Below are 21,905 nucleotides of genomic sequence, written 5' to 3'. Positions count from 1 at the left end.
GCTGCACACCTGTCAGGTGGCTCTGTGGTGGGGGGGGAGGGGCAAAGGCGCTGCTTTACTGCCCGAGCCCCTTCTTGCCAAATAGATTTCGTTGCCGTAGCAGCTTTTGGTTTCAATTTACGTCATCATTTCCATGGCGTGGCCAAACAGTTTTCGGGCCCCCCCTACGTTTTGCCCTCTCACGAAAGCAGGCCAAGCCAAACAGCCAGAGAGAGAGAGAGAATTATCTGGCTTTTCTCTCTTTGGCTTTGTATGACAGTTTTGAATTGGCGTTTACTTCCAGTAACGGCTGCCACAATTTGCTCTCAAGGTACCGCAACTAGTCCTTTTCTTCGATCGCCATTTCCCATGATCCACTATTTCCATACCAGCATCGTATTATCTCATTTGTTTGGCAATCCCCGAAAAAGCGATCGAGGGAGTGACATTTTGGAGGCCAATGAGCTAACTGGATGCCAGAAACGAGTCCCTGGAAGCGACTCCCTTTTTCCGAGCGGACAGACAATATTTTGATCCCACAGCTTTTGACTTTTCTTTGGTTGCTTTTACTTTGGCTTTGTTTTGGTTTGACTTTTGGCTTCGCACTTTTGGCAATTCTTTTAGCTGTTTGTTGTTTCTGCAGCAGACCTGCGCTCTTGACAGCTATTGATCTGCATCGCACCTGTAATGAGTGGAAACTAGAGAGAGAGACAAAAGCTCTACCACTTGCAATGGAAAAGAAAAGAAAATCATTCGATCAGTAAAATGGTCAAGGCAACATGAAAATAAATTAAATAAAAAGAATAGAAAGATTTCTTTTCCCAAATCATCTAAAGATTAAAAATGTCTTTGATATTTAGGTGAAGAAACTGCCGTAAACATGGAAAATGTTTTTTCCTGAAGCAATAAATTTTGAATATATCCATAGACAATAGACCCCTGGCTACTCCTGCCTCTAAAATGATTTCCCTCCCTGTAGAAATGCTTGCCAAAAAAGCTGCAAATTACACTTCAAATTTACAGCTGCTGTTCATATATTTATTGCCAGCAACAGAAAATTGGACACCGTACGTGGTAAAAACCGCAGCAATTAGCCGAACAAGAGGCAAATGGCTGACCACAATTAACAGTGGCTCATAAAATTGAACGGACACAATTGTGTGACCTGACAAAGCCACAACAGAACGGCAAAAACTGGACATCAGTGGTAGCGGTGTCCGCACACGACGAGCCGGAAGCAAGCACATGGAAATGTTGGCTCCAAGTTCGTGATTTGTTTATACGACTCACACTGATGACGTTTTGCCATTACAGACAGGGAGAAAGGGAGAGAGAGAGAGAGAAGTGTGAACAGAGTAAACAATAAATTGGCAACGGCAACACACCAAAGGAGATGCAGGGGCAGCAGTCGCAGCAGAACAGAAACTGTTATACCGAAATATAGCCGGCAAATGGTGTCAGGCGCGTGCGCCGCAAAACAAACAAATGCCTCTGGAAAATCCTTGCAAAATACGGCCTGCTGACGGGCCTGAGACGTGCCCGACTCCGACTTGAACTCGGTGGCAGGCCAGTCGCTTTCGATGGCGCTACAGTGCAGGTTGACGGCACACGCGGCGTATACGTAACGTGGCGAACTATTCCATTTCCATCGCGAAAATAATTCGAGGTTGATTTTGATCAATTAAACCTGCCATTTGTCAGGCATTTCTGCCCCCCTGCCACCCCCACTGAACGGTTCGATTTAGTTGGGAATAAAACATGCGAAAATAGTTCGAGTAAACAAAACGTGTCCGAGCACTGGAAGGGCCAACGGTGGAACAGTAGTATATCAGTCGTAGAACGACCCCGCTGCCCGCCCTGGAAATTGCGTCAAGCTCACGCAGCTTCCACGACGGGACGGTTGCGTGGGAAACTGCCGAGGCGAGACGCGGCGAAGCTCCTCTGCGACATTCACCGTTCAGCGTTCGGCCAGTGTGCACGTGGGTTTCGGCTTGAAACTCCTAAAATTCGGTTACGGCTACGGTTCATCCTCCATAACATACGGTGGGACGGGAGGGGGGTCGGACAAAAGTGTGACACAAAAATAGCCCGTAAACATATAAAGTCAAAGAAACCAAAATTACTTGCCCTCCCAACTACCCAACCCACCCACCTAAGTGCGCGACGAGCTCTGTAATTTCTGTAGACCCCAACTTTTGGTGTCTCCCTTTGCATTATAATTGAAATGATCTACGCGACTGTCTGCTCTGTAATTCCGGATAACTTTAATAGCCATACCGACACTTTCTTTTATTAGAAAAGGTCCCCCAGTGGGGCCACCAAATGTAGAAATCAGTCAAAGCCAAGCAACATGCATCAAAGAAATTATTGTGTGAGGAGAATGTTGAGCATTTTCCTTGTGGAATAATGCTGAACAAATAGTAATAAATCATTTTTTAGACATTTTCAATCTTGAAAGTTTTATTCAAACTACTTCTAGCACATCCATAGGGTAAATAAATGACAGTTTTGCATTTACTTGCATAGTTTAAAAGATGGTTATGCTATACTCGTATTATGTTTATATTTTTAAAGAGCTGGTGATATTATTTCCTGCCAGACACGAAAATAAAATAATTTTGTTAAGCCCTGTTCGCTTTTTTGTTGACTTGTTGATATCAACCATCAATTTTGAGGAGCTTTGTTTAGGTGGATCTGTTTTGTCCCTTATTTGCGTCGTTCAACCTCATTGCCGTATCTCCTAAGGGAACTTTTAACCCTTAACAAACAAAACTCTGCCCCACACCCACACTCACATGCAAAGGTCTTGCCAATTGCAGAATGCAAAATTGATTGCTGCTCATCAGCAGCAGCAGCAGAGCAGCAGCAGCAGAATAGCCAGCAGAGGTGGCAACAGCAACAACATTAGTAACAGCATGCGAAGGAGAAAGAAAAGTGAAATGAAAGAGAAAGCGAAAGAGAGAGAGAACCAAAGTGGACTCTAGGCATGGGCAGGCCAGCAGCAGCGGGCCCTCACCCCCCCAGCCAAATGTTGTCAGTGTTGTGCCAGTGTCCAATTCGTGATTGCATAATGAGACGCCGCTAAAAGTCAAAGTCCAAACGAGAGGAAGAGAAGAAGAGATTAGAAGTAAGAAAAAGTGCCAAGTGTTAAAAAAAAAAAACCAGCAAGCAATATTTCAACTAGCCACAAAACCCAAAAGAAAACCGAAAGAAAACCAAGTGAGAGAGAGAGAGAGAGAGAGAGGGGAGAGAGTGTGTGTGTGCAGGAATGCCCTTCGGTCGCAAGTCCCCGCTGGAGGCTCTGGCCCTCCCCGGTGTGATGCTCGCCTACAAGTACAGCCAGTTCCGGCAGCGTCGCCGCGAGGCGGCCAGCCGACGGGTCACCGAGCGCGAACTCTCGGCGCTGCATCATAAAATCGTAAGTACCTCGAAAGCATAGGGAAGCAAAGTCCCTTTTTTTTTTTTTTTTTCTTTACTTTTATTATGCCGGTGCGTCCGCAATAAAAGCGGAGAAGGAGAGCAAACAGAAGAGAGCGCTTATCAGAGCCAGTCGGGCATCATTAGCCGCATTAAGCTGCGGCGACAGGAGCCCAAGCATTCCAAAGAGAGCCGCTAAGTAGCCGCTCTGCCTCGTTACTTTACTCCTATCAATACGCTTTGCCTAATGGTATTATGCGACAGAGCTGATGTTAAAAAAGGCACTGCATTGTGGACGATATATGTATGTATGCATCAACATCCAGCATTTGCATTATCTGTTTAAGCATAGTAAAATTGAATCAAAATCGAATGACGATATCCTATAGCTGACATATAGGGCATCAACGGATTCGTTTCGCACAGCCTGCATTTTCTTTATTTTCAAAGATGATTCCCGTTTCCTGCCTTAATGTTGCTGCTGTTTGTTCTGCCCCTCTCGCACTTACAGCTGGCAAATAGTTGTAAAAATAAAAACCACACACCAAAAATGAAGCCAACAAATCAGCAAAGGTGGGTGGGGGATCTAAGCTTCAGAGTTTTGTGCGGTCTGTCAGGACCCGCAAAAGTAGGCAATAAAAAATACTATAACCTGTACGACATTTCACATGCACACATGTGTTTTGTGGGTGTGTGTGTGTGTCTAAACTTATTTGCATTTTAAGGGTCAATAAAAGAAATATACGGCATAGCAAAAAGCAGGAAAAACAAACTTTTTGAGCCTGGGTACGGTTTCCGTTTCTTTGCTTATGTTGTCTTCTATTTCTACACCGAAAAGTACTTATTAAAATTCCCTTCTGCCTGTGATTTGATTTAGATCGCTTCTTCACCGAGATCAGCACCTAAAGGCACTTAGCATCCACAGCAGTTAATTAAGTCCTGAAAGCACTGATAACATCTTTAAATTCATTGGCCTGGGGCCTACTGGACGGCACTGGGGGCAGGCAGAAACCATATGAGCAGCCATTTTACGTACACTGAGCAAACATTTGCCGCTGCTCATTTGCATCTGCCACAAGACCGAAATGTGCAACGCGGGCGAGCGCAAAGTGCTGGGCTTACTTGAGATTTTACGAGACTTGTTTGAAATTTATGACTTCCAAAGCCAAAGACAGCCACGCCCACTTGCCAAAACACACACACACACACACATTTGCATGTACGTGGATGTACGTGGATGTACACTCACTTGTCCGCACTTTGCCACTTGCATAAGGAGGAGAGCAGCAACAAAAACAATCGCAAAGTGCACAAACTAGAAAAAACAAGTTGGCACAGCAAGAGGCAAGAGTAAGAGCCAGAGCCAGAGCCTGGGCCTGAGCCTCGGCTCAACTGTTTTGCATAAAATCTGACGCGTGACTGTAATTTCTGTACTGCGACCTTCAAAAGCAACCAAACACATACACACACAAACACAAACACACAGTCGCAGGCACACGCACACCAATACACTGATACATTAGCCTACTACAAAAGGGGGGGACAGTTGGAAAATGCTTTTATGCAACATTAAAATTCACAAAAGCCCGACCATACTGCGTCCCGTCCTCAAATGCTTTCACAATTAAATGGCCATCAAAGGGAATCAGCTGTTGAAGGTTTCCATTTGCCACTTTCCATTGGTTTTCATTGGCTTTTTGTTTTACTTTCGCGCCATTTACGGATATAGTTTATAACTCAGATTACTGGGAAGGGGAACGAAGGCTGACTCAATGAGTCACAGTTCCCACTGAACAGATTAAAGTCATACATTACCTCTAGCCTTTTCCCATATTAGCAATCTGCAGACTGTTTCTGCTGTATAGTTAAAGCAAAACCGAACGGATTTCTATGGGTTATGACGCAGATCCATGCTGGACGCATTTCCTAGAAGCGTACATGTGAGACATCCCGCACATGAGACCAGGCTCAGCCCCAGCTAAGCACATGTAATTCCAAAGAGAATGGTTGCCCCTCCCCCACCAAACACACACACACACACAGTCTTACAGCCATGCCATGGGACTCACATTTGCCGTCGTTTCGTTTCGTATAATCCCCAAAAGTATTCAGCGACAAAATTGTCATTTACTCCGTGCTGTGCAGAGAGGCTCTTGATGGGTAGAACGTTATGCGGCGGGATGGTGCGACTAGAGACTGCTCACGATATGTTATTAATGCAAATACGCATAATATATATCAACTTAATTAGCTAAAGAACGAACAGGGAGGGGCCATGGCTGTGGGAAGACAATCTCTTTCAGCGGCTTAAAAGGAAAATCCTGTCAAAAATGAATATGCCCTCCCCCTCGAAGGAGTCGCGTGACTATTGCACATAAGCCAAGCGACAAGAATGAAGTGGAGAAACCCTGGACACTGCACACGTTCGGTCAGGCAATGAAAATAAAATTTATAATTTACTTTGGACAACGGACATTGGACACCGCGGACAGCGGAAGTAGTCGGACATCGCGCGGCATTGGAAATAGGTGCAAATTAATGAACCCTGCGCCAGGGGACAAAGGTCAAACGCTGCCATTTCGTTGACAATTTCTTGGCTGTTTTTTCTCTCCGAAACTGCAACATGATTATTTGCTGCTGCAGTCACGCCCCTGCCATTCCCTTCCCTTCCCTTCCCAAGCCAACCCAACTCTTGACCTCTCGCTGTCTGGCCCTCCTTTGCTGGTCTTTAGCAATAAATGACCGCACAATTTGACTTGGCACTTGAAACGTGCACAAAAAAAACATGAAAGGGGCAAAAAGCTCCAGCTTAGTCATCCAAATGCCAAAACACTGACCAGAGCCTGCTACTGGGGCTGGGATTGGCTTGAGTTTATTTTTTTTTTTTTTGATTCGCCTTGGCTGTGGCTCCGTCACGTCAAAGGGTTATACCAAAAAGCGAAGTAGCAGGCGAATTTCCGCACATTCTTAAAAGTCGAAACTGAACTTTGTGTCTAGAAGTTCGCTTAAGAAACAAATAGAGTGCATAGTTTTTGCTACACAATTGTTAGCTGTTATTAAAGGGTATTCCCAAGTAGAACAGTCTCGCTACAGCAGTTTATCTCCACTTTCGCTTATATTTCCTTGCGGTCAAGTGCACAAATATTTGCCATTGCACCTATCGCCTATTACTTCCTCTCTCTCACTCTTTCTCTCTACCAATCCTCCATCTGCCCTTCGCCATTGTGTCCATAAATCAGACACAAAAAGCATTTGAAAATAATTCCATTTTGAGTGTTCGCTTGGAATGTGTTCTACATAGCGCCCTGGGTGTCGTTTGGCTCGGTTTACCTTGCAGCAAGTCCTGCTCCGGATTCCTACCGTCCCCATGGCTGCTGGACAAGTTAAATAAATCATTAAAATCAAACATTAATCAATTTGATGGAGAGCGTCGACCGTGGAGGCTATTGCCATTTACCGAGGGAATGGTCATTAAAGAGCAGCTCTAGGATTTGGCACGCAATGCAGGAGCCGGATATCCGGTGGGTGGCCACACCGTCACCACTCCCCTCCCCTCCCATTGCCTCGTCTTTCCGAGAAGTAATTGAACTTTTGTGTCGCGCCAGACACGCAACGTGCGGCAGGGATAATGGCAAGGCGACTTCTCCTTCTCACTTTCTTGCTTTCTTTTTGTATTTTGTATGCTCTCTTAAATATTCAGCATTATTTTGAAAATGGCGCCGTGTGTTGCCTTTGTCGTCTGCTAACTTCCGCTGCGCTTTCCCTCCTTCCCTTCCCCACACTCGCCTTGCAATTAGAGTGCATTAAACTTTAGTGTTTACGCATGAGGAGCAGCAAAGGGGAGGAGTAGTTAGTAGCTATGAGAGTCCTCACGTGCTGCAGAAAGGGTTGCTCCAATCATCCCCCCTCCCCCCCCTACTCTTCAGGGCGCGGCCATGCATTAGCGGCGAGTCACGCGATGTCTGCGGCATTATCCACCCACACACACACACACAATAAGAGACATATATATATATATAGCCCTTGGAAAATGTTAAATATATAAGAGAAAGAAGGTGTACAAAGGTATATATGTATGTATGTACATACTTGGAAGGGATTTTCAATGTATTCAGCAGTTACGTTTACCGTAATTGCAATGATTGGAGCAGTTAGCTTTAAGCATAGAATGACCGTCGATGGAGGCAATTACGACTACCTCTGAAGGTTCAACTAATGAACATTTCCCTTTGCAGTTTTCAAGGAAAACGGGTTATGGCCCAACCCAAATTCACTGAACATTCTGTAAAGCTTTAGAAATCCTCCATCCTATACTACCATGCCCCTGCCCCTGCCCCTGCTCCTGCTCCTGCAACCACATCGTTTTCACATTTCATTACGCGCTGAAAGAGATATAGTCACAAAAAGTTGTACGAGCAAGCATCCCCTTCCGACAGAATTCACAACCAAAGGAATAAATAAAAATGCAACCATGACAATACAGAAAAAATGCCATGGACACCCGCAGGGAGTGGAGCGCGGGAAGCAATATAGGAAGAGGGTTGGCGAGGGGAAACAAAAGCAGCATCAGCGATAGCGGATGCGAAATTGGAACTGCGCCCGACGCCTCCGCATGCATGCTCCCTTTCTCTCATGGACTCCAGCCTGTGGCAATGCGTTTTGGTTCTGCACAAGGCCAGATTTCAATTAAAATTTATTGTCTGTGCCAAACAGAAGGAAAATAAATTGAATAAAATACTGAAATGAAATGAAATCGTAGGAAATGGAGCAGCATCCACTCAAGGGGAATGCGCTCAATAGCTGGCAATAGTTTTTACACTCTTACAGCCCCACCCCCCACCGCTAAACTGTAACTAAATAGCCAGGCACTCATGGGAACAAAAGGCAATCCCGCCACTACACTCGCTCGCAGCTCAACACTTCATCTACTATAACACCGCTCTCTATTAGTAAGTTTTCCCCTCCGCTCTTCACGGCATGGCCACTGAACATGTATAAAAAATATATACATATGTACATATATATTTTTATAAAAAAAAACATACTTGTTCCACACACATGAGCTGCTGCCCTGAAAGCAGACTTGAAATAGAAATACGAGTATATATATTCGAGTGTGTGTGTGTGCAGCAACAGAACTTTCAAAGCCCTTCGCTCTTTCTCTCTTCCACCACTCGCTCACTCAGTCACCCACTCTCTTTATGCACTATTCTACCTGCCGAGGTGCATTCACACATCCACACTCTCCTCCACGTCACCCAACCGCGCAGGCAGGCAGCTTGATTTCAATGAGTTTCAATCCATAATGGCAACGCTTCGGTTTCACTTTGCACTTTTCTGTTAAAAGCAGTAATTACGCTCTCTGCAACACCTCCTGCACATCGTCCACACACACACACACACTCCTGTGGCCCAATGTCTAGTTGGCAAATTTGACACTTTTGTCATAATTTTGTATAGCCCGCAAACACAGCTGTGATACAGAGAGAGAAATAAGAACATGGAAAGAAATTACAGCACCTTTTGTGCGCACACCTTGGGCCATGTACCAGCCTCTCTCTTTACCTAGCGCTCTCTTTCAAACGAAGACAAACGAAGAAAAGATCGAGGCTGGCACTCGTCTGATCAAGAAGAGACGATTAAATTACGCTACAAAAATTTCGATCCACCGCGGTGGGCGGCTGCAGTGCAAACAGTCCGAACATATTTTGTGTAGTGTAGTTTAGTCTAGTGAAGCCTATCCTCTGCTCTGCTCTGCTCTCCTTTCTCTCTCCCCGCCTGGTCGTTGCTATTTTTGTTCTTCCTGTTGCTGTCGAGGCACAGCCACAGCTGCTGCACTCGTGGGTGTGTGGATGTGTGGATGTGTGTGGGTGAGAGTTTTGCAATTAGCCCCCGAGTCTGACAATTGATGGCAAGGGCAGAGGCAGAGGCAGCGGCAGAGGATGAACAAGTGATGGAGAGGGAAACACAACAACACCCTTGCTGTTGTCTCCCCACAGACAGGCAGCGACAAGCACGGACATGCACGTCCCGTTCCCCGCACATTGTTTGATTTGACTTTTATGGTTTTTAATTGGTTTTTAATGTGGACAACAGTTACCGAGTAGCAGCAGGCAGACAGGCAGTCAGGCAGTCAGATCGAGAGCTAGGCATACCCCGGGCATGCATCTGGACAATCTTAAAGCTTCAGGACAGTCTCTGTTTGACATCTGCTTTGACATCTTATTCCAGTTCCAGTGGCGACGGCAATGAAGTCCTCCAGTGTGCCATAAAAACTGGTTGATTTATGTACGCTGGAGCAGAGCATTGAGGAGTGACATGAAAAGCATATTAAATGCCATAAATTCACTTAGCGGCAACATGGGGCACCAGCAGGCGCACACACAGTGAGCCACACCATTTCCCTCTCTCCCCGTCTCTGTCTATGCACCCCCCCTCATCACTGACACAGTGTTTGTACTCGCTGACACGTAAACGTGGCCGCTGCCTGCTACGAGTATAAATGCAATTTCTCTTGACAATGTTGCCACGTTGCAATGCAAGCAGCATGCTTCAAATAAACAAGCAACAAAGGGGAGGCGGAGCACTGGCGAAATGAAATTGTTGCTGTTACCGCTCTGTTGCACTCCTCCTACCCCTGTCCCTTCCTCACTTTGCTCCCCACGTTCAATTATCGGCGCATAAAGTAAAATGTGCAGTAGGAGCAGCAGCAGGAGCTGGAGCAGCAGCGGCACAATAAACAAGAATAACAAAAGCACGAAAAAGGAGGGACACATGCTAAAGTAAGCGAGAGAGAGAGAGGGACAGAGAGCGTGGCACAAAGGGAGAGAGGGTTCCTCCCATACAACGGACGAGTGAACGAACAACGGAACGGAGAACAAAACCCCCTATCGATTTAATTAATTTTTCCTTCCCTTTAAACTTGCAGCAGGAGGTTCCGAAAACTGACTGATTGACTGACTGACTGACTGGCTGACTGACTGCAAACTGATGCACTGGATTGCCAACAACCTACTTTACTTTCCAAACTTCAAAGTGCCTGAAGTCACCTTGCTGGAAACGTTACTGGAAAACCAATATTTGATATGAAAGTTTGAACAATCACTCGGACTTGCATACTGAATGCTCCTTTAAAGAAAAATATAGCCGTGCTGGGTTCCTCTTTCTGTTTAAGATGATTGCCCAAGATATGTGAATTTCCTACAAACCCCCCACATTATTTTTCGCACCTGTGAACATTATACAAATGTGCTCAAGTTAAAGCAAACAAGAATAGGGACAACACACACGATACACATTAATAATCAATTCCGACCCCAATCAATCAGCAATCGTTCAGTCAGTCAAGCTCATTGACAGTTCTCTGCTCTGCTCCGTCCTGTCCTATGCGCTCTCATTGCCTCTGCACTCCCTCATTAGCCTTCATGAGTCAGCAGCAACGGCAACGGCGACTGCGAACCCCAACCACGACCGCGACAGCGACCGCGACTGAGACACATTCGCACGTGTCCTCTACAGTTGTCGCTCTCTTGGTCATGGCATGCCTGACAGCCATTGAGAAGGAGCAGGATAAAGAAGGAGCAGTAGTGGATGGAAACCATAAAGAAGGAGCAGAAGTGGGTGGACAGGCAGAAGGACGTGAAGCTTTTTTATTAGTGGCCTACTTTACCTGGCGCAAAAAAAATGTCCATAATTGACAGCCCGTTAGCGGCGCAGCCCCAACTAGGCTGGAAATTATTCCGGAAATGAGTGCACAATCAGAGTGAATTCATTTGATTGCTCAATGGACAAATCGGTTAACTATTATACGTATTCCCATCAATTGGAAGCGTAACCTTAACCGGACAGACCTTGTGTGTCCTTTCTCCCTCTCATAGCTTTTGTAATGGCCAATTCGATGCCTATAAACGTGCCGGAATCGTAAAAAAAGATTTGATTTAACAGACAATTACCCGAACCAGCGCCCTCAAAACACTCGTATATCATTTGGCTTTCGTCAAACCTTTTCAACTCTCGCTGCTGGGACTCTCTTTATCGATTTCGGGTAACCATTTAGATCTGTTCGCCACACCATTAAATATGCATTCGATGAGTCCATCACAGCCCATCTGCAGTTGACCCAAAAAAGCCTGCCCCAGAGAGCTCTGCCTGAGAGGAGTCTGAGGCCAGGCACAAACAAAATTCACGAATCATTGAGCTGTTCGAATGGTACTCGAAAATGCTGAGCACGGCGCACGGTGCACGTGCACGTTGCACGTCACACGGAAAATGCATCTGCATTTAGCTGCCCCAAAAGTTTGGGGCTCATTAATAATGCAGCCCGCATATGTGCATATGAATGGCCACACTGGTCCCACCTTCCTCTTCCGGCTGGCCACACCAACTTCCCAAAACTTCCGCTTCCGCTGTCGTAGCCGCTGCCGCTGACTATGACGATGATGGCCTGTGAAAATGAGCTCAGACATTCATTGCACATTATGGCCCATTTCCTGTACGCCAGCCAGCCAGCCAGCCATCCCTTCCTGCATTGCATAATTATGGGGAGGTGGCTGCATTTTAAGGAGCTCCAACCCTCTTAGCCACCATCGAAGTTAATAAACAATTTTCACTGCTTTCGGCGGCTGGGGCCGCTCTGACAGGCGCATTATTCGTTAATTACTTTTTAATTGCACGGGCAATAGCTCAGGTTCGTTGGAAATTTTTTGGGGCCACTGCGCCCTTGAATACATATACTTATTGTTGCTCTTTACATACTGTAGATACATACATATGTACATACAAGTGTTCTCGCCATTTTTGGGCCGTGTTTTTCTAAGGCTTCCCGTTGCGTCATAGGCGTATTCACTTAGCATGTCGTCTCTTCCCCGCTACGAGCCCAGGAGGCCAGGGGGGCTAACTAAATTAAATTACTTGCCTTTTAGGGCGATTGTCACGATGACTCATGGCTAAAAGTGGGCAAAAATGTTATCTGCCTCTCACGTTCTACCACCCTTCCCCCGTTTTTGCATGACGAGGGTTTTGCTGATTGTCAGACTGCTACCTGAATTTTAGAGTTTTGAATTTCCAAGAAGACGCGGCCACATACATACGAGACTTCGAGTCTCTTTTCCTCTCGAACTTTGTCTAAAACATTATTAAGGGGGCGGTAGCGGAAAACTTAAGCTAGTAAAAGAGACTAAAAGAGGGACAACAACTTCTTGGGCAGGCTAAAAGTTGTTCATAACTTTGCAGTACATGGAAACTTTTTTCCTGTGTATCTCTTTAAGCCATTAAATGGTTCTCATTAAAGTTATCACCTGCGGAATATGCTGCCTCTGGTTAACGAAAGTAACACATAGTGTGCCCACAATTATCCTGTTAAAATTGAGAAATAAATTCAAAATCTTTTGAATATCTGTAAGCACAACCTTCCTCACACAAATGTTATGAGTGAACCCAGCTGCTCCACCGAAGCTCCATCTGGCCAATTTCCATTCCCACAAAGCGTTTCCCCACTCAACTCTTTATACATAAAGGATATATTTAAGCTGTTAACAAATGTCCTGACTACGTGCTAGCAATACTTAAGAGAAAGATCACAAGAAAACGTTGCCTGCTGCAGGGCCAACAACACACAAGTGCAAAAACTTTGAACACAATCACGCAGCTCCCACAAATCTCTAACGAGAGAATGGTAGCTGTCCGTCCTATCGAATGCTCGCCGTCTGTTCGGCCACTCTCCAACATTTCGTCACGTCAGAGAGGAGCTGTCAATGCTGTTGTTCTCATCCTCCTCCTGCAGTGGGTCTTGTCCTGGTGGTCCATACTGATTGACAGATGTCTGGCTCTGCCTCTGACTCGGGCTATGGACTGTTGGCCTGGTGGCAATTGTGGGCAATTTGTAGGCGATGGGCAGCTGAGGCGCCAGCGAGACAATTGCCTGGGTCCGACTATTCCTCCCAAACGGCTTGGCATCGTTCGTTTCCAGATAGAATTTGCCCCGAAGCCTGCAATAAGAATAATGTTGGGTTAGGCCAACGGTGGGAATTGGATATTCTGTAGCTCTCTTGCCTGGGATCTGCGCCCATGCCCATGAAGGCGACGCCATTTCCTCCGTCCCGGCAGACGCCGAATGTCGGCGAGGGCTCACATCGCTTGGCCGGAAAGCCCTGCGGCTGGGCCACACTCTCCACAAAGTACTCCCAGGCACGCTGGTGACTGCATCCAACTGTGAATAGCACAAAATGGATTGCATATATGGGGCAGGCTATCCCAAAACACTCCTCCACTTACTTATTATGCCCAGCCAGCGATTATTGGCAATCTCCTGCCGGGCACATCCAGGCTGCAGTGGCCTTCCTCCGTTCGGATAGAAATCCGCATGCCCCATGGCCGTGGGATTGCCCAGGATACCGCCATCCGTATGTATGACATCCACGAATCTGGCATCGCTCGGACTGAGGCGGCGGTTGGAGCTGTTGCCCTCGAACAGAGGCAGGGCCGGATCGAGGGCCGTTATCCTGGTCAGCTTGATGCCCCACTCCTGCAGCTGCTTGCCAGCGAATCCGGCCACCTCGGCGCCCAGGCTGAAGCCAATCAGGTGGATGTGTTTCGCGGCATAGCCACGCCCCACGAGGTAGCGCAGGAAGCGCGCAATGTAGCGGGCCGTGATAGGCAGATTCTCCACGGAATTCGAGTACCAGGGCACCGCTGTCATCGCGCTCCAGTCGATGAGAATTACATTATGGTTGCCCCGCCGCAGGAAGGCTGCAAGAGAGCAGCATATGGAAATGCAAATGAACTGCAGAACAACCGCGCGACCCCCCCTTTTTTCGCTTACCATCCTTCAACTCCTGGCTGCTCTGTCGCTCTCCGGTGGCCGACTCCGAGAATCCGTGCAGGTAGACAGCCAGCGGGTAATTGAAATTGAAATTGCTCTGCGCCAGCCGGCCATCGTCGTTCAGGTGGAGCAGCTGTGCCGTGTTGCGGTTCCGCCTGAAATGGCATCAGCCTCTAGACTCTCCTCTCAACATGCATGAACGGCCGAGGCTTACCTCGTGTACAGCATAAACTTGATGTCCTCCCGCTCTCTGATCCCGCAGCAGTTGGCGCAGGATCCCCGTGGGGCAGCGCTGTAGAAAATGGGCGAACCCGCTGAAGGACAAAATGTTAAATATCGTAGTCGTAATCGTAGTCGTAGATTGGGTAAATTTGAGCGGAAATGAAATGTTTGTAAAACAGCAGAGGCGAGCAAATTAATTTAGAGCCTCAAATACGCAGCTAATTGATTCATTAGCTTCATTTACTGGCCCGAAACTGGCCAACGCCAGCCAGGTAGCCGTAAAAACAACGAGCAGAAATAACAAAACTACGAAGAAAACGAAACTGGCCCAAGCAAAATCCACTTGGCCCTGAACTTGAATGAAACAGCGTGGAGTGGGGTGGTGCCGAGTCGATTGGTGTGCTGCAGAGTGGCGTGGAGTGGCATGGTAAAGTTGTATCCATAAAAGCACAAAGTACAATCGCAGCCAGCACGTGACGCATAAGCCGCGTGTTACGCAGTCGACAAAATCAACAAGAGCAAAAGAGAAAGAGAAAAAGAAGCAAAAACCAGTTTGAATTTCCATATCGAACGAGCCGCAAGGTGTTTCGTTGGTGGGTGGTGCCACTGCCACTGGGTCAACACGCGTTGTCTATGCCATGTCAATGACGCTGCTTCTGCTGCTGCTTCTTTGTTTTCGCACGGTTTGTTTTGCTACTCATATTTGGGGGGCTGCGAGAGGTTCGAATCGAATTGAAACGGATTCCACATTTGATTAGATGCCAAGCGACAATGCTTGCTGCTGGGGATGGGATGACCTTAGCCAATGCCACATTCATTTGCAATTCTGGCCACTTATCACCTTCCGTTTTTGCTCGACAGCGACAACTAACCGTATTGTGAAGTATATCAGTTGTTGGCTAAACAACTTGCATTTCAATTCGAAATTCGAAACGTAGCGCAAATTACAGTTTCCAGTTGCCCTCCTCTCCAGCTACTTTCGAAGACGTTTTCGATCTCGTTCTCTCTTCTATCTCTATCTCTGTTCTTCCCACTGCCACTGTCATCGCCTACCTGCTCTCTGAGAATGCGAGTCAAGGAGCGCGAGAGCAAGCCGTTGCGTTTCTCTCTAATCATTTATGAAAATCTTCTTAAATCGTATGCTGTTTAGACATAATCCAAATTTTATGTATGTAGTTTAAATATGTCTTATTTGTGTAGATTAGCTGTCTGCCCAGTTTCGCTACAGAGCGGAAGAGCTTTTTGTCGCATTTTATTTATGCGGAATGCTCGTTATTGTTTTGCCCATTTTTGTTTGTTTTTTTTTTTTTTTCTGTTTTGTTTTGTTCCTTTATATTGTTTCCATGTCGTTTGCGACGTCATGCCGTGCATTTAATTCGTATTTCTTTTTTAATTATCACGCTGCCGACTTTAATTTAAATATACGTTTGGCCAGCAGTTAATTAGCAGCGTTATGCGATTGTGATTGTGATTTTTGTGGCTGTTAATAGTACTCTGGTATTAAGAACTTTATTGAGATTTTTAACAGGCTTTATGGTTCTAGATATAATTCCTCAAATTGTGGCATTGAAAAGCTGTGAAGTGTTCTGCCACTGCTAGTTCAGGAAAAAAAAAAAGGGAATCCAATTCGGCTCAAGGTATAAAAAGCGCACGCACACACAAGTGTTACTCTCTCTCTCGCTCTCTGTCTCTCGTTCTGCTAAAAAGAGTTCCAGAACTTAAGGCTATCTAACTACAGTTAGTAAGTACTCCCTGCCCTGCTTTGGCCTTCTTTCATGGCTGAATGGGGGCTCCGCCCTAACCTGCCCCAATGCAAGTCAAACATTGGCCAGAGCCAACAATTGAATCGTTTGAGAGTGCGCGTATCAACAAAGACATCAACTTGTTTGAACATGTCCACTGGCCCGCCTCCGCTCCCCTGATTTACAAGCCGTTCCACCTTGAACTTATGCACAGAGATGTTTTGTTTGCCCCCCTCCCCCCATATGTGGCAGATGTAACACACGATTTCCCAGTTTGACATTGGGACAGGCAGCAGAATCAATGCTAATAGTAGAAGCCACAAGCAGCGGGCTGGGCTCCTATTTCCATATTTGAGTGGTCTGGGCAGGGGGTGGCAGGGGAAGGCGTTAACTTACCGAGCAGAAATGTGAACACATTGCACAATGTCGAGGTGGCTGGCAGAACCATGGCCAAAAATATATAATAACTACTGCAAATATATGTCTACCGTTCAACGAACCCTTTTCCTTCACTTTTGATTTCAATTTTTAATTCACTCTTTGGGGCGTTAGAATAAACATTAAGTGTGATTTCCGCATTTGAGTTTTTGGCAGTTTTTGGCAGTTTTGGTTTTGGTTTAATGGGTTACGATCGCGATAAAGACGCGCCAAAACACTCTCGAGATCGCAATCGATAACGAAAGCAATAACAACGACGACGACGACGACGACGCTCTGTTCTGGCCAAGCAACGAAGACGAACTGAGCACGACGAACGGCCCGATACGGGCAGGTAGACTCGCCGCCTGATCGATCCCCCTAGAAAAGCTGCGCTGCCGCTGCTCAGACCTCTGTCGCGGCTCCTCGGAGAAAAATAATTCGCACGGCGGCCCTAAGCAAAAGACTGAGGCAACAAACTGAGCTCTGGGCCTAAATGTTCCGTATTTAAATGAGTTAATCAGGCATGCAGGCCGTGCCAGCAGTGTGTGAGATCGTTAAAAGTATAAAGTATAATTTCCTGATTGTCGCGCGCCCAGCAGCTCACACCCACATCCCTGAGGGGCATAGCCAATGAGCCCGCCAAAAGATCATCTGGGGTGGTCGGTCGGGCTCGACAATCGCAGGCATCAGCTGGCAAAGTTCAGGCAGTCCAACAACAGCCCGCTCACCTTGACCAGATGATGTCGACTTTCCGTTTCAATACACTTATCGCCTTTCGGAATCCGACATCAGCCTTAAGCGGTTCTGGCCCATCCTCAGTGGATCGGAGCCACGGAGCGTCTTGTGTATCGTTTCTTTTGTGCGGGTCAATTAGCGTGGCGCTGAGATCTGCATTAATCATACGAAAGATGTAGCAGGGTATCCATTATTCTCATAGAGTCTCCTCCGCTGATTGCGGGCGTGCAATTTCGCGGCTCTTTCGTCATTGTCTTCTCGATTTCCGATACTTATTGATGTTGTGTGTGTGTGTGCCCTGAACCGTGGATTTAGATGGGAAGAAAAGCTTAAAAACTTGCGAAAAGATTCTTGGGACATTTGCGGTTGATTGGCAATCGAACACTTGATTGATTTGCCATTTGCCTTTCATAATCAACGGCGAGCTAACCAGCAATTAAATCTCTTACATGTGCAATTCCACAAAGAGCGAGCCAATTAGTTGCTGGCAAAGACCTTCGCACGATACGCGCAGCGGCGCTATGACATTGGGGAATCATCAAGTGCAAGGGCTTCGCTACCCACTCCAGCCAAGGGGAACCACCGCCACATGCCACACGCCTCACGCCACAAGCGATGTGGTTCTAGCTAGCTATGTTCTAACCCTCAAGCGCGAGCCCCATTAGTCACACTCGAAATCGGAGAATCGAAACTGCGAAGGAGAACTCGTTGAACCATTTTGGATATGCTTTTATGCATACTGACTTTACAACTTCCTCGTGACTCGTGCCTTGGAAAGTTTACGGCACACAATTCTGAATTATATTTTCATTTTTTTTACCGTAAGTCCAGGCACAAAGGCAGCCCCAAAAATAGCCAAAATACTATTAATATCTCGATACTTAAGATGTTATAAAGTAGTCCATAAAGTCCATTCAATCAGCCGCCTTAAAAAAGCTGCTGAATCACAAAATTAATGACTGCGGGCTGCGGGCATCAACAATGGGCAATTCTTGAGAGATTAAATATTATCAATATAATATACATACATATGTACGGCCTGAGGTCGAACACCCAGACTGACCTCAGAGGACGTCTACGGCGGAGGCAAAGCGAGATCAAGTTCGAAATCGATTTGCATAAAGATTCAGACCCCCGGTTGGCCAATGCAAACAAAGATTGCAATCGATGGGCATTACGAAAAATTTCATTTTTATGGGTCGGTGGTTGGACATTTCTAAGCGGCGCGGACCTGATCTTTATGGACATGTCAAACGGCTTCCGGATGGCCACCGGCCTTCAATAGTAAGTTGGCGCTTCCATCGTTTACAGCTAAGCAGCTGTAAAATGAGTTGTCGTCACACCGATAGCCAAGAGACCAATAAATGTCGGCTGTTTGGTCAATTAATTATACCCCTTAAAGGGAGAGCTGAATGGAGTATATTAGTGGCAAATTTGTCTGAGTTTGAGGTGACAATTCCTGTCATAATTTTGCACGTCTCTTGAGAGCCCTCTCTGGGAATGCCTCACCGTTTATCTTGATCTTGTGATAACTTGTGAGTTATGATTTAATGCGTGTTGGCATACTTTCAAGCTCCCAAAAATAAATCCAAACCAATGAAAATTCTTAGCATACTTTTAGGAAAATAAATGAAATAAAATGAATTTTCCTCTCATTTTTGCAGGACAAATTGCTGAGCAAGTTGGAAGAGGAAAGCGAACCGGATCCACCCACCTCGCAGGAGGATGAGTGCGTGATTTGTATCAACGCCAGGGCCACCATGCAGACCTCGCCCTGCGGCCATCGTGTCGTCTGCCGCCGCTGTTTCGTGAAGACCATCCAGAGTGCGGTGGCCCAGCGACTGTTGCCGCTGCGCTGCGTGATCTGTAGGGCACGGGTGAACCGGCTGACCTCCTCGTCGGGCACCTGGCGCATCCAGGAGTCGGCCAGCAGCTACTCGATGGGGGCCAAGAGCTGGGCCTCGGCTGGCGTGGCAGCTGGCGGGGTGGTGGCCTCCGCCAGCTCATATTCGATGAACGATGCACACAGTGGACACCACACGTTCCACCACCAGCCCACGCTGCACAAGGCGGCGACGGTGGGGCGACACCATCAGGCGGTGCGTGGCACTCGCGGCCGTCTGGTGTCCCAGTCGGACAGCCTCTACTCGATGAGCTCGACAGGATCGGCGGGATCCTCTCTCTCCGGATACTCGCACTACTCCAAGACGTCTTCCATATCGAGCAGCGGCCCCTGCTCCCCAGCCTCGGCGGCGACCTCCAGTTCCAATCACCTGGCCCCCCCATCGCCCGGCACCCACCACCAACATCATCATCATCATCACCACCACCACAGAGATGCCCATCACGCGTCCACATCCCCCACACCGTCTGGCTCCTCGGGCAGTTCCCTCTCGCCGCGCGACACTGGCAGTCACTCGCATCATGGTGGCTGCCCCAGCGGCTGCTCGGGAGCGGTGCCCCGCAAGCCACTCCATACGCTGAGCAACTGCACCACATCCACATCCACATCCGCATCTTCTTCGAGTGGCAGTGGCAGCGGCAGCAGTGGGGGTAGCGGTGGCAGCGGAACCATGACACCCATGCACACCTATCCGGGTCGGAGGCATATAAAGAATCGTCTGCTGGACATCCAGAACCGCCTGCCCCCCATCAAGGAGTTCCGCAGTCCGGCCAAGGTGCCACACCCCTCGCCGGTACACGTCAGCAATCCCAGGTTTCGGTGAGTCCTGATCCTCCGCTCGGTGGCGCCTCGCCTCTCACCACACACCACTTGCTTCCAGGTATGCCTCCTACACAAAGTCCAGTACTCACGAGCTGGCCCCACTGCTGCGGGAGGGGGCGTCACCGCCTCCTCCACGTCGGCCCAGCCCCATGAACATTCAGCTGAGTTGTACCACTCTGGCCCCGCCACCGCTCAAGGCGGGTGGCGCCAAGATATGCCCCGTGACTGCAAAGAACGCGCTGCCCAAGAGCGCCTATGTGATGCCCAAGGACAAGAAGATTGCTCAGACCCCGCCAGCAGGTGGAAAGGGTGCTGCTGCTGGCCCACCAAAGGCAGCGACTCTGGGAGCAGGCAGCACATCCAAGGCTGGGACATCTTCAGTGGATATCTCGGTTTCCGGCTCCGGCTCTGGCTCGGGAACATCCGCATCCAGTAATCCCAAGCCAGCTTCTTCCAGCCCCTCCCGTCGCAGCTTTCCGCTCTTTTCCGCCGGCAGCAACCAGAGTAAGTTTTTAATGAGCCAATCCACGGAGATCCGTCGGAGATTAATCCCTTTCCAATTGGTTGCAGAAGAAAGGGCTGACAATAAAAAGAACGAGTCCGTGGAGCGCAAGAAGAAGGAGGAGAAGCTCAAGCTGAAGGCAGAGAAGGAGGCCAGGAAGGTGAGTGTGTCCCCAACCCAACCCAACGCATTCCATAACCATCCTTTGGCACTCTCCTCTCCTCTGCATTGTTCCGGAGATTCATTGTTATCCCCATTCGACCCCTGACCCCGCTTTGGCAGTTTTTCCATTGCATTGTTTGTAATTGGCCTCGTTCCTCTTTCTGTTCTTGCTTTTGCTTCGGCAAAGTTTTTCATTAATCGCGTGGGTGGAAGTGCATAAAATGGGGGATTGGAAGGGGAGAGGATTGCCTTTTGTGCATAAGTTTCAAGGTAGTGTGGAGAGGGGGGGTTGCCACTCATAATTCCGATTTTTACTTTATGCTTTCCAGTGTTTATTCAAACAAAGTTACACCCAACCCAACAGAATTTCTCATTAGAATTATTCTATTTGCAGGAGGAGAAGCGACTGGCCAAGGAGGAGGAGCGTCTGGCCAAGCTGCACGCCAAGGAGGAGAAGAAGCGCGGCAAGAAGGAGGCCAAGGAGCTGCTATTGGCCAACGACATCAAGAAGTGAATCACATTCCGATTTTTGGCAAAAGCAAAAGCATATTTCCAGTTGCAATTCTAGATTTAAGGAGCCCATAACCGATTGAATGATTTATATATATAAAGAGTATATCAAATCAGATCGGACATACACACACACACACACACATTCCGCTATCCATAGATATCGAGCTTGATTGTATTTTAAGAATAATAGCCGAGGATCCTCGTTTCAAATTCAAAACAGCATTTGGCAGAATTTGGCAGCATTTGTTCAGTAAAGAGAGCCAAGAAATATATACCTCCTTTGATGAGTTCCAATGATGCACAAGATCTTTGAAAATAACTCTAGAAAAGAGATATTCGCCTATCGATCAATTAAAGTCGAAGATACTCCGTATATATTTCAAGAACTATAATTGAAAGAATAAGAATATGGCTACTGAATCTTTGCAAAAACCTTCCTTAAGAATATGTTCCTTGCCCTTGATTTATGTTCAGTTCTTTGCCAATATTTTTTAAGGGGCCTCACTGTGAACTTTCATGGCTCTTCACAGTCTAGAGCTATGGTAAGCGAGTAAGATGTGGACAACTAAGTCATAGCTGCCTTTCGTTAAACATTGCCTCACTCAGCCCATTTATCGCATCATCAACTTAAAGGTTGTTGAACAAATATCGACTAGAACAGATTCTGAT

General features: G+C 47.2%; 2 protein-coding genes across 5 annotated transcripts; one reads left to right on the top strand and one right to left on the bottom strand.

Annotated features, from left to right (window-relative positions):
• Positions 1 to 1,547: 1,547 nt before the first annotated feature.
• On the top strand, positions 1,548 to 21,502 carry LOC111079377 (lateral signaling target protein 2 homolog). Of its 4 annotated transcripts, none has more exons than XM_022374546.2 (6): positions 1,548 to 1,645; positions 2,799 to 3,397; positions 18,999 to 20,056; positions 20,118 to 20,563; positions 20,630 to 20,721; positions 21,118 to 21,502. In XM_022374546.2, the coding sequence occupies exons 2-6, from the start codon at positions 3,248 to 3,250 to the stop codon at positions 21,235 to 21,237; spliced, it is 1,866 nt and encodes a 621-aa protein (XP_022230238.2). In that variant the 5' UTR covers positions 1,548 to 1,645; positions 2,799 to 3,247; the 3' UTR covers positions 21,238 to 21,502. The 4 variants fall into 4 exon arrangements, with proteins under 4 accessions (XP_022230238.2, XP_022230236.2, XP_022230237.2 ...); XM_022374544.2 differs by lacking the exon at positions 1,548 to 1,645 and adding an exon at positions 1,918 to 2,022; XM_022374545.2 differs by lacking the exon at positions 1,548 to 1,645 and adding an exon at positions 1,922 to 2,069.
• On the bottom strand, positions 12,903 to 16,948 carry LOC111079378 (pancreatic triacylglycerol lipase). The gene is made up of 6 exons (XM_022374549.2): positions 16,576 to 16,948; positions 14,430 to 14,529; positions 14,216 to 14,370; positions 13,669 to 14,142; positions 13,447 to 13,603; positions 12,903 to 13,382 (listed from the first exon to the last, which is right to left on the bottom strand). The coding sequence occupies exons 1-6, from the start codon at positions 16,625 to 16,627 to the stop codon at positions 13,127 to 13,129; spliced, it is 1,194 nt and encodes a 397-aa protein (XP_022230241.2). The 5' UTR covers positions 16,628 to 16,948; the 3' UTR covers positions 12,903 to 13,126.
• Positions 21,503 to 21,905: the final 403 nt, after the last annotated feature.

This window comes from Drosophila obscura, unplaced genomic scaffold (genome assembly GCF_018151105.1).
Source record: "Drosophila obscura isolate BZ-5 IFL unplaced genomic scaffold, ASM1815110v1 contig_186, whole genome shotgun sequence".
Taxonomy (NCBI): Eukaryota; Metazoa; Arthropoda; class Insecta; order Diptera; family Drosophilidae; genus Drosophila; species Drosophila obscura.
This window is presented reverse-complemented; position numbering and strand designations above follow the sequence as displayed.

Coding starts and splice junctions, on each gene's coding strand:
- LOC111079377 (XM_022374546.2), top strand. CDS start 3,248: ATGCCCTTCGGTCGCAAGTCCCCGCTGGAGGCTCTGGCCCTCCCCGGT. Junction 3,398..18,998: donor CGGCGCTGCATCATAAAATC/GTAAGTACCTCG, acceptor TCATTTTTGCAG/GACAAATTGCTGAGCAAGTT. Junction 20,564..20,629: donor TTCCGCCGGCAGCAACCAGA/GTAAGTTTTTAA, acceptor AATTGGTTGCAG/AAGAAAGGGCTGACAATAAA.
- LOC111079378 (XM_022374549.2), bottom strand. CDS start 16,627: ATGGTTCTGCCAGCCACCTCGACATTGTGCAATGTGTTCACATTTCTG. Junction 14,530..16,575: donor TGTGTTCACATTTCTGCTCG/GTAAGTTAACGC, acceptor TTTGTCCTTCAG/CGGGTTCGCCCATTTTCTAC. Junction 13,604..13,668: donor TCGCTGGCTGGGCATAATAA/GTAAGTGGAGGA, acceptor TGCTATTCACAG/TTGGATGCAGTCACCAGCGT.